This window comes from Microtus oregoni, unplaced genomic scaffold (assembly GCF_018167655.1).
Source record: "Microtus oregoni isolate MIOR12 unplaced genomic scaffold, Mior012 000007F_ref0000211, whole genome shotgun sequence".
Classification (NCBI taxonomy): Eukaryota; Metazoa; Chordata; class Mammalia; order Rodentia; family Cricetidae; genus Microtus; species Microtus oregoni.
The window spans coordinates 55137930-55154244 of record NW_024543066.1 but is presented as its reverse complement, the minus strand read 5'-3'; the positions used below and the strand labels follow the sequence as shown (position 1 = coordinate 55154244).

Sequence of the window (16315 nt, the reverse complement as noted above, 5' to 3'; positions counted from 1 at the left end):
ATAACTTGTTATGGTGCATTCTATTGAGATCCTTGGAAGGCCTGCTCTTTTGTGAAGGGAAACAGAAGAGGAGTGGATGGGAGGGAGGGATTGGGAGGAGTGGAGGGAGTAGAAACTGAGGTCCAGACATATGAGAGAAGAATTTTTAAAAATGCTTAATCTGCATCCACAATGAGTATTTTTTAAAAACTAAAAGAACAATGAAGTTGGGAGAGGAAGGTGGGGGTCAGGGGAGCAGGAAAGTAACTGGAATGAGGGGTGATTTTGATGGAAACACATATGCACGTATGAGTATTAAACAGAATATCAATCCATAAGAAGAATTATTCTCAAATTTTAATTTACAAAACCAGATCTCCCTTCTTTTTCTGGAAAACAACAAGTGGCCAATAGGATGCCCGTGGTTTCCACAGAGGTTTGGAGGTTTGGGGGCCATGGTCATTGCTCAAGGACATGGCACCCACGGAGGTAAAACCAGACAAGGACTGGATTTCCATCACCAAGCTGAGCCGCCTGCTCAAGGACATCAAGTCCCTGGAGGAGATCTACCTGTCCTCCCTGACCGTGAAGGAATCTGAGATTGTTAACTTTTCTCTGGGTGCATCCCTAAAGGATGGGGTTCTAAAGATCCTGCCAGTGCAGAAGCCGACTCAGGCTGGCCAGGGGACCAGGTTCAAGGCTTTTGTCACTACTGCGGACTACAATGATCATCATGTTGATCTTGGTGTTGTGTGCTCCACGGAGGTAGCCGCTGCCATGCAAGGCGCCATCATCTCAGTCAAGCTCTCCATCGTCCCTGTGAAGAGAGGCTACTGGGAGAGCAAGACTGGCAAACTGACAAGTGGTTGTGACTTGTTGTCGTGTGTCTCGTCCCGACCCCCAGAGACATTGGCATTGTCTCTGCTCCTGTGCCCAAGCAGCCGCTGCTGATGGCTGGTATTAAAGACTCCTCCACATCAGCCAAGGGGTGCACTGCCATCCTAGGCAGCTTTGCCAAGGCCACCTTCGATGCCACCTCCAAGACCTACAGCTTCTTGATCCCCAACCTCTGGAAGGAAACTGTATTCACCAAGGCTCCTTACCAGGAATTCATTGAGCAGCTTGTGAAAACCCACAACAGAGTCACAGTTCAGATGACCCAGGCTCCAGCTGTGAGTACCTTGTAAGGGGATTTATACAAGAAAAATAAAGCTGACAAAAATAAGAGTACTCTAAAGAGTACCCACTCTGTCATGACCCAGGCGGGCCACAGGGTGGCAGCATATGCACTTTGATCTTTTTTATTTCACATTTGCTTTTTTTTTTTAATTTATTTATTTATTAAAGATTTCTGTCTCTTCCCCGCCACCGCCTCCCATTTCCCTCTCCCTCCCCCAATTAAGTCCCCCCCTCCTCAGCCCGAAAAGCAATCAGGGTTCCCTGTCCTGTGGGGAGTCCAAGGAACCCCCATCTCCATCCAGGTCTAGTAAGTTGAGCATCCAAACTGCCTAGGCTCCCACAAAGCCAGTGCGTGCAGTAGGATCAGAAACCCATTGCCATTGTTCTTGAGTTCTCAGTAGTCCTCATTGTCCGCTATGTTCAGCAAGTCCGGTTTTATCCCAGGCTTTTCCAGACCCGGCCAGCTGGCCTTGGTGAGTTCCCAGTGGAACATCCCCATTGTCTCAGTGTGTGGGTGCACCCCTTGAGGTCCTGAGTTCCTTGCTCATGCTCTCTCTCCTTCTGCTCCTGATTTGGACCTTGCTGATGATGCTCTTCTACCCTCTCAGCTGGAATCTGCCCCAGGTCCAATTTCTCCATGACTCCACTCCACTTCCTGTCTTCTTCCTGCTGTCTCCTGTGTTGCACAACTTCTTAATTATAGAAAATAACCTTCTAAACATAACCTTCTATCAAAACCAACACAACCACCATCATATTTAGCAAATGTTTATCAGTCTCCTCTACGCAAAACTTATCTAGTGACGAGTTAACAGATGAATGGAGCAGTAGGGAGACAGACAGAAAGGCCAATAATTACAATGCCCGCAGTGTGCTGCTGGGGAAAGCCTGTTATTTTCTACAAAGGGTTGTAGCCTTCAAGGAGATTCCTGTGAGGTAGAGTCAACAGCAGGAAGGTGCGGAGATATGACACCTCAGAGCCACCAAGATGAGAGCTGGAATTTTGGTAGGAAGTGAAATGAGGGCAACACCCAAGGGAGGTGAGGACGTGGAAAACAGCAGTTAGGGACAAGAAAGGGAATGGCAGCTTTGTTGGCTAGGAAGGTCAAGTTTCCCAGCAACCAAGATTCTCAGCAAAGATGTCCAAGTAGACAAGAGAGAAGGGTGCAGACTTGGGACAGCTTCAAGATGAGAGTTCAGGAGCCAGGTGACTGACGGGTCCTCCACAGGCATGCAGGAGAAGCCCAAGGTGCAGGCAGGTCTGGAGGTGGCCTTCGGGGTGGCCAGTCAGCAAAGACTTGGTGTGGACAGAGCCCAGAGATTACAGAACAATGGTCTGTAGCTCCTTAGCCACCAGCTGGGAGTTCTCTGGATCTGAACTTCCTGGCACCCTTGTCCCCAACTCTTTATTCTGGGTCAGTGGCGCAGTAGAATGGCTCTGAGGAGCTGTCTCTGGATATCTACAAGCAGACAGGGTGCAACCTGGTGGAGTTGGGCTTGAAGGGCAACACTGGCAAGGAGATGCTAACTTCCTCTACAAGAGAACAAGTAAACCAGAAGTCACAAAGGTCCTGGAGCACCTCCCAGGTCCCTTCTGCACCACATCCAGCCTGTCCACCCAGCCAGAGCTCCCACTTCCTTCTCCAGGATCTGATCAGTGAGTCTCTCTGACCATCCCCACCCATGCCTTCTCCCCAATCAGCCAGATGTAGCCCAGGTCCCATGTCCAGGGCTCCCGTCTAGTCTGTCCTCCACTATCTATTCCACAACTGATCTCTAAACTTCTGCCAGGACTTGCCTGGCCTATTTTCCCAGTGCCCAAATCCTTCAAGTGCCATCAAACCCTTCCACCAACCACATCTACCCCAGCACGCCAAGCTTGGAACAAGAGAACATCCCGTACATCTGTCCACCTGACTTCATCCCACCCAAGCCATTTCCAGCCTCTTGGCCCAGCCTTCCCCAACAACCGCTCTTCTGTCCCAACTGGCTCTGTCCATATCAGACTTAGAACTCACAAAAGAAATCTATGCACTCTGTTTGCATTGCAAAAATATCAGCAATGTGAGACAACAAGCTCATACCTTCTCTCCAGAACCTGCCAGCCTGTCAAAATGTTCACCAGTGAGAATCACTGAATGTCAGGACACAGAATTTAAAAAAACAGAATTAAAGAATTTTAATTTTCATCACAGAATCTGAGGAGTTTAAATCATGAAGAGTTTAAAGAAAACCCAAAGCAACAGCTCAGTGGAATTAAGGGGAGAGGATTTAGGAGAATAAGCACCTAAGTGATGCCCAAGAAAACACAAATGCAAAACAGAAGCAAATGACAAAGACAACACAGAACTTGACGAAGGAATTCAGTAAGAAAAGCACTCGAGCTAAAATGAAGATTGAATTGAAAACCCTGATAACTCAGCCAGAAAACTCAAAGGCAAATGAGTCAGGCTGAAGACAGAGTACCAGGACTCAAAGATAAAGTAGGAGATCTAAGTCATGAAAACAAGGACCATGATAAGCATTAAACATACAGAAAAGGGACACACAGGAAATGTAGAACACCATAGAGAAAGCCAAGCCTTCAAATTATGGGCATAGACGAAAGAGAAGCCAATGGCATGCATCAGATGATCAACAAGGTCATAGCAGATAACTTCCAAAGTAAGGAAAGACACACCCATGCAGGTGCAAAAGGCACACAGAACATAGTCAACACCAGAAAAAAAAGTCCCTGCCGCATATCATAGTTAAAGCATTAAGTAGACATAGCAAAGAAGACAGTGGATCGGCGCCTGCTGGGGCCGCTCCAGAGCAGTGCTCGGCTGCTGCATGATTTTCTGCTGGTTCCAGGCAAAGATTGCAACCAACGCTGCTATAACAGAAAGGAGCAGAGGCGTTGTATGTAGAAGAAGATGTGGGAGGAGCACCCCCAAAGACAGCTGTCGGTGGACTGGTGAATCACACTTCTCTAGGGCAGATGCAAATCAGGTGGTGATTTTACCATGCAATCTGAAGCCAGCAAAACTGCAGGCTTAGCCGGGTGATGGTGGCGCACGCCTTTAATCCCAGCACTCGGGAGGCAGAGGCAGGCGGATCTCTGTGAGTTCGAGGCCAGCCTGGTCTACAAGAGCTAGTTCCAGGACAGGAACCAAAAGCTACGGAGAAACCCTGTCTTGAAAAATCAAAAAAAAAAAAAAAACTGCAGGCTTAGGTCATGGTGATGTGTGCAAGTTCACCAGGGAAGATGGAAATTCTGGCCCCTCCCACTGGGTCTGTTCCTGAAGCTGGAACTACCTTTCATGCTTTCCCTGGAGAGCCTGGCAAGGAGTTGAATCTGAGAAGATCTGGGAGTAGATCCAGCCTGGCCCACACACCAGTGAGGACTGTGTGGACACATACAAAGGGCTGCATTTGAGATGAAGGGGATGGGAGTTTGCAAGGCCCAAACCATGGCCAATAGTGGATTTTAGTAAGATAAGTGCTCTGTTACTGAAAGATATTGGAGAAACCTTAATAACAATAAAGAGGAGTATATTTGTCACTTACATATTTTTTTAAAAAGAAGATGTATTGAAAGTTGCAAGAAAAACCCATCGGAGTGAGAATTGATTTTCCATTGGAAATTTCGAATGTCCCAAAAGCCTGGGACATTCTGAGTACTAAAAGACAAGACAGGCAACCTAGACTAACATACCAAGCAAAAGTATCTACCATAATTGAAGGAAAAAGAAAATTTTCTATAGTATTAACAACCTTTAAAAATTTATGTCCAGTAAATCAAAAAAACACAGGAAACGGTATTTTGGGCTGAAGAGAGGACTGAGCACAGCAGAAAAACTGAGGAAAGAAATATGAGCCCATTATTATTACAACCCAAAGTGGCACTGAGGACACAAATGACAAAACCAAAACTCAGCAGCAACAAGACCACCATTCATATTAAATAATAACCTTAATATAAGTAATAGCTTTAATATCAATGGTTTCAATTCTTCAGTCAAAACACACAAGCTGACTAAATGGATCAGAAAACACAATCTATCTATCTGTAATTTACAAGAAACATATTAAGCTAAGGCTTTAAAGATAAATGCCACCATAGAGTAAAGGGATGAATGAAAGTGCTCCAATCAAACGGGACCAGGAAGCAAGCAGGCATCACTGTCCTACTGTCTGACAAAGGACTTCAAACTAAAACTAATCAGAAGAGATAAAGGGACACTTCATTCTAATGAAGGGATCGCTTAACGAAGAAATTGCTGTCCTAAGCACACATGTATCAAACTCTAGAGCACCCAATGTCATAAAATGTACTACTGAATTTAAAGACACAGATTAACATCAATTCAATAATAGTAAGTGATTTCAGTATCCCACTTTCTTTAATAGACAGGTCTGGGAAAAATTAACAGAGAATCATCAGAATTAGTTGACACCTTGCACCAAATGGACTTAACAGATATCTACAGAGTATTCCACCCAGAGCCAAATACACAACCCACTCAGCAACACAGGAAGCTTTTCGAAAATATACCACATCCTGGGTCTCAAAATAAATATTTATAAATTCAAAAAGGACAAAATCTCTCCTTGTATCCTATCTGGATATAGTGCAATAAAACGTAAGATAGAAGACAGCAGAAGAATCGGTGAACCTAATAGCTGGATTTGGAGAGGATGAACAAGATGGACAGATCTTTGGCCCAGTTAACCAAGAGAAGGAAGGAGAGGACCCAAACTATCAGAATCAGAACTGAACAGGGAAACATTGCCACAGACACTAAAGAAATTCAGATGATAAAGGAATATTTTTAAAACTTGTGCCCCATTAATCTGGAAAATCTAAAATAAATGGGTGAATCTCTAATTTCAGCCAAGCCGCCAAAATTAAAACAATAAGAGTCAACAACCTAAACAGATCACAGCAAATGAGGAGATGGAAATATTAATAAAAAGAACTTTCAGGTAGAAGCTCTGAGCTCTTAACCACAACTACATATGCTGTGCAAAGCAGGAGGTCTCAGGGCCAAGGATTAGCACCTACAGGAGCCCATCTGGACCTTCAGATGGGAAAGCAGGCAGGAGGGCTGTGGACAGTGAAAGAGGTCCCTAAGAAGGCAGGGTAAAGGGCTAGTGGAGATGGGAAGGGTGATGTGGGATTCCCCTTTCTATGCAGTGAATATGTTTTATTATTATTTGTTAGTAAAGAGGATACTTTGGCCTGTGGCAGGGCAGAATAGAGCTAGGTCAGAAAACTAAACTGAATGCTGGGAGAAAAAAGGCAAAGTCAGTGAGAAGTCATGTAGCACTGAAAGAGAAAGATACCAGCCGTCAGCCAGAATCTTACCTGTAGGCCACAGCCTCATGGTGATTCAAAGATTAATAGAAATGGGTTAATTTAAAATGTAAGAGTTAGCTAGAAATATGCATAAACTATTGGTCAAACAGTGTTGTAATTAATATAGTTTCAGTGTGATTATTTTGGGTCTGCACAGCTGGGAAACAAACGGTCTTCAACTACAGGAAGGGGAGATGTTTTTCCTGATGGCAAGTAGGGTCCAGGACAAACAAAAGTACCAAGGAATTGCCCAAAGCAAGTAGTTCCTCCCTGCATTCTGAGAGGGTGAGGGCTGCCAGTAAGGAAGCAGGATGATTCAGCAAATGCAAGGGTTTTCTGAGAGTCACACCTGAGCTAAATGCATGAGAGAAATCCATTAACAGTGCTGGCACAACTGGATGTCAACCTGTAGAAGAATGAAAATAGACCCATATTTTTCACCGTGCACAAAACTCAAGTCCAAATGGATTAAAGACCTCAATATCAGCCCGAACACACTGAACCTGATAGAAGAGAAAGTGGGAAATACCCTACAACAGATGGGCACAGGAGATCGCTTCCTATGTATAACCCCAGAAGCACAGACATTAAGGGCAACATTGAATAAATGGGACCTACTTAAACTGAGAAGCTTCTGTAAAGCAAAGGACACTGTCACTAAGACAAAAAGGCAACCTACTGACTGGGAGAAGATCTTCACCAACCCCGCAACAGACAAAGGTCTGATCTCCAAAATATATAGAGAACTCAAGAAACTAGACTTTATAATGTTAATTAACCCAATTAAAAAATGGGGCACTGATCTGAACAGAGAATTCTCAGCAGAAGAAGTTCAAATGGCCAAAAGACACTTAAGGTCATGCTCAACTTCCTTAGCAATCAGGGAAATGCAAATCAAAACAACTTTGAGATATCATCTTATACCTGTCAAAATGGCTAAAGTCAAAAACACCAACGTTAACCTTTGCTGGAGAGGCTGTGGAGGAAGGGGTACCCTCATCCATTGCTGGTGGGAATGCAATCTTGTGCAACCACTATGGAAGTCAGTGTTTCGGTTTCTCAGGAAATTCGGGATCAACCTACCCCTGGACCCAGCAATACCACTCTTGGGAATATACCCAAGAGATGCCCTATCATATGACAAAAGCATTTGTTCAACTATGTTCATAGCAGTATTATTTGTAATAGCCAGAACCTGGAAACAACCTAGATGCCCTTCAATGGAAGAATGGATGAAGAAAGTATGGAATATCTACACATTAGAGTACTACGCTGCGGTAAAAAACAATGACTTCTTGAATTTTGCATGCAAATGGATGGAAATAGAAAACACTATCCTGAGTGAGGTATCCCAGACCCAAAAAGATGAACATGGGATGTACTCACTCATAATTGGTTTCTAGCCATAAATAAGAGTCACGGAGTCTACAATAGGTGAATCTAAAGAAGCTAAGTAAGAAGGTGAACCCAAGGAAAAACATATAGTTATCCTCTTGGCTAAGGGAAGTAGACAAAATTGCCGGGGAGAAAATTGGGATCTTGGGGGTGGGGTGGGATGGAGGTAAGGGGAGATGGGCAGAGAAAAGTTAGAAGGGAAGGAGGGGGGGCCTTGGGAAAACAGGAGGATTGGGATAAAGGAAGGTTGGACAGGGGAGCACGGAACCACAATTCTTAGTTAAGGGAGCCACTTTAGGGTTGGCAAGAGACCTGACCCTAGAGGGGCTCCCAGGTGCCCAAGCCGAGGTCCCCAGTTAGTTCCTTGGGCAGTTGAGGATAGGGAACCTGAAATGACCCTATCCTAGATTAATACTGAAGAATATCTTGCATATCATCATAGAACCTTCATCTGGTGATGGATGGAGATAGAGACAGAGACCCACACTGGAGCACTGGACTGAGCTCCCAAGGTCCCAATGAGGAGCAGAAGGAGGGAGAACATGAGCAAAGAAGTCGGCACCACGAGGCGTGCACCCACCCACTGAGACAGTGGAGCTGATCTATTGGGAGCTCACCAAGACCAGCTGGACTGTGACTGAAAAAGCATGGGATAAAACTGGACTCTCTGAACATGGCGAACAATGAGGGCTGATGAGAAGCCAAGGACAATGGCACGGGGTTTTGATCCTACGTAATGTGATGGCTTTGTGGGAGCCTAGCCAGTTTGGATGTTCACCTTCCTAGATATGGACGGAGGGGGGAGGTCCTAGGTCTTACCACAGGGCAGAAAACCCTGACTGCTCTTTGGACTGGAGAGGGAGGGGGAAAGGAGTGGGGGGAGGGGGAGAAGGGTGGGAGGAGGGGGCGTAGGGTGGGAGGAGGGGGAGGGAAATGGGAGGCTGGGAGGAGGTGGAAACTTGTTTTTTTTTTCTCCTTTTCTCAATAAAAAAATAAATAAAAAAAAGAAAATCTATAAGCAATTATTAGTCAGATGCAAATATTCATATAACTTTACTCCAAGAAAATACATGTTGAAAGCCAGAGTGTTGTCGGGAAAGGCCCCAAAGAGGAGATTATCTCCCACTAGGAAGACTAGAGCAGCATTTGAACTGAACCATGTGATCCGGGTTGGAGTCCACACTGAGGGTTGAGGAAGGGTACTCCTGAGGTGAGGGGATAAGAGACGGGTCTTCTGAGGCCACAGTAAAAAAGAAGCTTGAGAAAATGGTGGGGTCTGTATATAGAGAGAGAGCTTATGTACTGGGCTATGCCACCTTGGCTTCTGTGGACAATGGGCAGCATTTACCTTAGGGAAGGACACATGCTACCCATGGGGAAGCTATAGAAGAACAGTTATCATCAATCCTAAAATCCCTATGGAGGCACAAAAGACCCCAAAGAGCCGAACCAATCCTATTGGCTCTCCTACCCTTCTCTGCAGGATATAGAAAGACCTAAGCAAAATGAATGATGCCGGAGGAATGACAACACCTAACTTCAGACTAAGCCACAGTAGCCACAAAATCACCATGGCACTAACACAGAAGACACTATAAAACCGACAGAAGGTCCCGAAGGCTGGGAAGATGGCCTAGCTAGTAAAGAGCTTGCCATGAAAGCATGCAGACCTGAATTTAGATCCTCCACACTCACATAAATCTCAAGTGTATCTGCATGTCTGCAATCCCAGTCCTGGGAAGATGGAGCCCTCAGGCTCTGGCTGCCCAGCCTACCTGAACCCAGGAAAGACCCTGCCTCAAGATGTAAGGTGGAGAGCTATAAAGAAAGACAACTGGCATCAATCTCTAGCCAACACACACAGACACACACACACACAGAAGCACGCATACACACACTCATAAGCACACATATGCACACACACTCACACAGCCCTCCACCAGAAAACCTTTAGATCTGATAAACACTTCCAGTGAAGTTACAAGGACCGCAATATACAAAATCATCATATAAAAATCAATAGCTTCTCTACATGCACCAAGCATCAGCTTTATGAGAATGAAATTATATCACAATCGCTGTACCTCAAAGATGGGAAGAAACCTAGACGTAAACCTAAGCAAGAGGGTGAAGTCTCTCTACAGTAGAAAAAAAAAGGAAGAAAGGAAGGAAAAAATAGAAGATGGTAAATAATGGAAAGAAACAGTCTTCCTGCACTGACACAATTAAATTGTGAATATGTTATATTATCAAAAGAGGTTTACAAATTCAATACAATTACCACCAAAAGCCCAACGAAATTTTTTACAGAACTAGAAAAAGCAACCCAAAAATTTATGTGAACACAAAGACCACAGACAGTCAAAGCCGTTCTGAGCTTAAAGAACACTGCTGGAGATGTCTTGATACCCGGCCTCAGCTTACATTATAGCTATAATGACAAGGATTGTCTAAGTCACTGATGTGGGGCTGTAAACTGGTACAGTCAGTATGGAAATCATCCTGGAGGTTTGGTCAAAAGTTAAAAAATAATACTACTGTATGACCCGGCTAGGCCACTCCTGGGCACGTACTCAAAGAAGTCCATAGTCTAGATAGAGACACCTGCACAATAGCAAGGGAGTGGGAACAGCCTAGATTTCCATCCACCAGTGAAAGGATAATGAAAACGTGGCGCATGCACGCAGTGGAGATCCTAGCTCCCAATGCTTCCTGCACAGAGCGGTGGATGGATAAACACGTAGATGTACAGATGAGGGTGTGAGCGCAGGGGTAGGTCTGGAAGCTGGAAAGGGGACCACGAAGGAGGTGTTGAGGAATTGGAGAGAGGCTATGGAACGCGTGGGACATGAGAGTGTCACAGTTGCAGCCATCTAACCGACTCTCAACAGAGATGTTGGGGGAGGAAGATAGCCTTTTTAACAAGCGGTACCAGGAGAACTGGACGGCACATGTAGATGACTGAAACCCGGGACAGGGTTCGCTTGGCAGAATGCTTGCCCGGCACTCACGCAGCCCTACCCCAGCTTCACACAAACTGGGAATTGTGGCACTTGCCTGTAATGCCAGAACTTGGGATGCAGAGTCAAGAGGATCAGATGTCCATGATCGTCCTGAGCTACACAGCAAGTTTATGGCCAGCCTTGGCTATGTGAGACTTTTCTCAAGCAAGCAACATCAAAGACAGGAATTAGATTCCTCTCTTTAACATTGACAAATGTCAGCTCAACATTAATCAAATGCCTTGATGTAATAGAACGTCAAAGGCTGAGGAAATATCAGTGAGATTACACTAAATTAGATGCCTCTGAGCAGCAAAGGAGACGGCGGCGAAATAACAGTCTGCATAATGAAAGAAAATGTTTGTCAGCCATTCATCTAACAGGAGGTATACAAAAACTAGAACAATTAAATATCAAAAGAACAGATAATCCAGTCATAAACTGACCAGACATTTTTCCGTTTGAGCAAGTACAAACAGGCACCAAATGTATGACAGATATTCATATCATTGCCATTTCAGAAATGTAAGTCAAAACTCATAAATCCACCTCACTCCAATCACCGTAGATACCATCAAGAAAATAAGCAACAGCCAGGCATGGTGGTGCACACCTTTAATCCAGCACTCTGGAGGCAGAGGCAGGTGAATCTCTGTGAGTTCAAGGTCAGCTTGGTCTACATAGCAAGTTTCAAGCCAGCCAAAGTTACAGAGAAAAACCCTGTCTAAAGAAAGAAAAAAGAAAGGAAGGAAGGAAGGAAGGAAGAAAATAAAGGAAAGAAGCAAAAAATGTTGGAATGAATATCAACAAAAGGGAACTTGTTGGGAATGTAACTTAATCCAGTCACTATAGAAATCAGCATGGAGGAATCAAAGTCATCGCACAATAACCTGCCTGCACATCTATGCTCACTGTGGAACTATTCGCTAGAGCCAACACACACAAGAAGGCTGGGTGCCCATCGAGATAAATGGCTAAAAAGAATGTGCTATACACACACAAGCAAGCTTTATTCAACCATAAAGAACTAATTGTACCATTTGCAAGAAAGATGGTTGGAATAGAGATTGCCATGCTAAGCAAACCAGACTCACAAGCCGAGCGTTGCGTGGTCTCTCCCACATGTGAATTAAGGATGAGAGAAACAGGACATGAAAGCAAAGCAAAGGACTGTGGGTGGAATCCTTGCTGCTGCCCAGACTGATGCCCCGGCAGACTACTAAAGAAACCTTGTTTACTGACTCGTGTCTAAAGAATGACTTGATGAACCACTGCCCCCAGAAAAGAATATGAAAGAGGATTATAGAAGGGTAGAAGGGGGGAAAAGAAAGAGAGAAAGGGGGAAATGATAAGGTAATAGAGGGAAAATTTTTGATGAAAGTACATTACATGCATGTATGAAAATGTTAAAATGAAACCCGCGGCTTTGTATAATTAATATAAGCCAACAGTCATTTTTAAAAGAGCTATCTTCTAGGACGTAAGCTCCTGGAGGAATGACAGCTGGGAACCCATTGCTTTGTGTAGTTAACATAGGCTAGTAATCATTTCCGAAACAGCTATCTTCTAGGATGCAAGCTACTGGAGGAAAGAGAGCTGGGAACAGGATTTGGAAGCATGACGCTGAAAGCCAGTGGAGTTGCATTTGTACCAAAGACAGATCCTCGCTCAGATGCAAGAGGGAAAGTACTGAGCAGTAAATGCCCTTAAGCAAGGACTAGGTCTGAGTTCAGCCCCTGCTAGGTCACACACCAGCTAAAAGAGATCTTGCTCAGGTCCGCTTCTGGACATCAGATTTACGTACCGTGGGAAAGCGAGTCACCTCTGAGGATCTCCTAACACTAATTCCTCTCAAGAACTCTATGACAACCCCTCACCCTTCCCAAAGGAACCATGAAAACACTGGGAAAGGCTCAGTCTGTAAACTCAGGGAACAGAGTGTCCACATAACAAACAAAGACAAAATGAGATGGTCACTATGGATCTTCTGACACCCTTTGTATATTACAAGTTGGGACAGGAAAACGAAGGGTATCAGAGGTGTGGCAGGCAGGCTGTCTTGCTTAAGATGGAGGTGAGGGGTGTTGGATGGAAAGGAAGTGGGCCAACTAACCAGTTTCCTCCCAAACAAGCTCCAAGCCCAGGGCTAGAAATTTCACAAAAAAGCAAAATGAGTTGTGTGACCATTTCCTGCTCCACCCGGCTCCCTCCCTGCTCACCTGTGAAGCAATCTTTCCCAGGGACAACCATGTGTCTAGCAAGGGGCTGCCTATAAAAGCAGGACTCATGCTGCTCCTGCCAAGCACTCAGTAGCTCTTTAGCTTTGGTAAGTGAGCTTCGTCTTCTCTGGCGGGGAGCCTGCCTGCTAGATTTTTCATTCCTTCCTTTAGCCAATTTTCTTCCAAGTCCTCCTCTAGAAAAAGGGCTCCTTGGTTGACCCTGTCCTCTTGACATCTTCCTTCAGTTTCTCTAAGTGCTGTGTTGTAAAATGGTTCGCTTTTTTACGTTCCGTCACTCTTTTTGCTTTGTGTTTCTCCTCCCTTTCCTGCCTGACCGTGGCCACAGACCAGGCCAGGGACACTCAGCACCCTATCCGCTCATTTGGAACCTTTGTGTGTCCTGTTTTCAAAGAGGAGTAAGAAGATGGCCAACCAAAACCCATCTCTGATGGAGCGCAGCATAGACACCGTCATCGACGTCTTCCACACGAACTCGAAGATGGAAGGAGACCCAGACACCCTGAGCCAGAAGGAATTCAAACAGATGGTGAAGAAAGATCTGGCAAACTTTATGAAGGTGAGGCTTGGTTAGTAAGGGAAGAGGTGCAGTCTGTAGGATTCAGGGAGACAACGCCATCACCTTCCACCAGGGACATTGGGGTTCTGTCACTAGAGGTACTCAAAGTTAGACATAAGTCAGGAAATTGTTTTGTTGAACACCTGCAATGTGTGGTACTCTATTCTGTGCAGAGGGATGCAGAGATGATATGGGACTCCATTATCCCAGTGTTGGTGACATACAACCTTAAGAACACAGGCAACTTCAATGGCCTAGAAGTCAGGAGAAATATAAAAGTTCTGTGGGTAGTCTGTGCTGGCTGCAGCAGGGTGGGGTGACTGGCTATGGTTTAAAAAAGTGAAAAGGTCCTCCCCTTTGAGGGGGCAACACTTCAGCTGAGTCCCTGGTAAAGGACTCATAGGTTGTTAAAGCAATGAGGTGGCATGGCAGGTTTGTTGGCTCCTAGAGAAGGAAGCTGAGACCAGTTACCCTTCAAAATGGGCTTTATGAGGAGAAAGAAATTCAAGATGATGGAGGCCAAGATCCAGTCTTTAGGGAAGAGAGCATTAAATGCATTATGAGGACACTGAAGAAAATAGCATAAAGTGAAAGAAAAGAGAAAAGGCTACCACGGACAATGTGGGAGGGGCCGCTGAAAGGGGGAGAGGAGCATGCATGTGCGTCAGAGCCAGAGAAAACCTTCACTTTATATATTATATCTTTTCCCTAGGGGAGTGAGGAGCCTGTTCATATTAAGGCCAGCTCCTATAGGCTGGTCTCCCCTCCCCACCCCCCCGCAAAGGAAAATTGGAGAATTGTGGTTATGGGAGGTATTAAGGACACAGACATTTCCTCATAAGTGGGCATATTGGGCAAACAAGGCACTGACTCGGGGTAGACCAAGGGTACACATGAAGCTATGCTGCCAGATATCTTCTCTGGGATCTCTTCATGGGTTCTACAGGGTGATGAGCCAGTGGAAACTGGGACCTCAAACATGGACTGCTCAGGGTGTGGGACAGGGTGGTGCTTAGCCAAGGTGTCCCAGCAAGTGAGTGCAGTCAGCTGATGAAGCATCTTGATCTTTACTTTTTATCTGAGTCTTCCCTACACTTTACCACACCCTTTGGGGTCAGCAGAGCTTGGTTTGCTCCTAAGATCCCATGGTTTCTGGGGTGCCTCCCCGACTTAGTAGCCTAAATAAGTTTTACCTCCAAGGAAAGGACGAGAGTGGGGTGACTGAGAGGCTGAGGAAAGTGAGGGGGTGCATAAATAATCCTCCAAATCAGATCCAAATGTGCACCTCCTCTCCTCCCATCCTCTACATCCTGTAGAAATGATGGACCTCTCAGAAGGCCAGTCTCCATTTCTATATGTTCAAGTAGTTATACAGATAAATGACAGACAGTTCTAGACTTACTAATTGCTTGGCCTTCTATAGAGCAGAGTCCCAGTGTCCAAGGCAGAGGGCCGTCTGGGGAACAAACTAGAAGTGTTTAGTACATGTTTAGCATCTGCTCCACCATGAACACTCAGAACATTATTCTCATTTTTCAATCTAACGCCAGGGACCAGGTTTCCCTTTGCATTTAGCCCCTCGCTGTGCTCCAAGTCCTCTTCCCTGGGTACCCTCAGCCCTAAAAGTCTCCTCTGTTTCACCCACAGAAGGAGAAAAGGCGTGACAAAATCATAAATGACATCATGGAGGACCTGGACACAAACCAGGACAAGCAGCTGAGCTTTGAGGAGTTTGTCATGCTGGTGGCAAAGCTGGTCTATGCCACCCATGAGAAGATGCATGAGGGGAACCACCCACGTGGGAATGATCACAGCCATGGCTCCGGCTTCGGGAAGTAATTAGGAGACCAGCCACTTTGCATCTGCCCAACCAAGGGAAAATGAAATGTCTTACCAGATGGTCTTAGTTGTGGGGCTGGGAAATGATAAAAATAAAGTCTTTATCCATTCCAGTGATCTGTGTGCTGTTTCTGCCGCCTTCACACTTGTCTTTCCTAGGGGTCTGAATACTGAACAGTCCTGCCCTAGTCTGAAGCTCCAGTCCTCCATTCCAGTCACAACAACAATAATAATAATAAAAGAGCCAACAACCTATGTCCACACCGAGTCCCTAAGCTTACCTCCCTCTCCATGTCTCTGTCTCTGATGTTGGGCCTCACTTCTCAGACCACAGTCTACCTTGGCGTTGTGCAACTTCTCTTATTCTTGTATTCCCTCTCTCTCTCTCCCTCTCTCTCTCTCTCTCTTTCACCCATGCCCAGGGAGGTGTACTGAGTAAGGATATATGGAGAATAGGCCCACACAGGATGCAAGAAGGCAGGCAGATCTCCCAATAGACATAGAATCCCAAACGTACGTGCTGATGGGCCTCTGTGGTTCTCACATGGATGGAAGTGCAGTTACCCCCAAGTCCACCATGACTGCAGCAGGATGGTGGGGTGAACACACTCACTTGCCCAGTGAAGGAGATGAGCTCTGACTTGGCTCTGCATCTCAAATTCCCTGGGTGCTGTAGAGAGATAGGACTTTGTTTACAGAGCCTGTGGAGTCTGAGGATTGGGACCATGAGCAACGAGGACCAGATGACCTCACAGGACAGAAGACACTCTTGCAGTCCCTCGTC

At 45.5% G+C, this 16315-nt stretch overlaps 1 protein-coding gene and 1 pseudogene across 1 annotated transcript; both read left to right on the top strand.

Annotated features, from left to right (window-relative positions):
• The first annotated feature begins 434 nt into the window (after positions 1-434).
• LOC121450333 lies at positions 435-1166 on the top strand (annotated as a pseudogene).
• Positions 1167-13513: 12347 nt separating this feature from the next.
• Positions 13514-15531, top strand: S100a9 (S100 calcium binding protein A9). The gene is made up of 2 exons (XM_041655095.1): positions 13514-13692; positions 15340-15531. The coding sequence occupies exons 1-2, from the start codon at positions 13540-13542 to the stop codon at positions 15529-15531; spliced, it is 345 nt and encodes a 114-aa protein (XP_041511029.1). The 5' UTR covers positions 13514-13539.
• Positions 15532-16315: the final 784 nt, after the last annotated feature.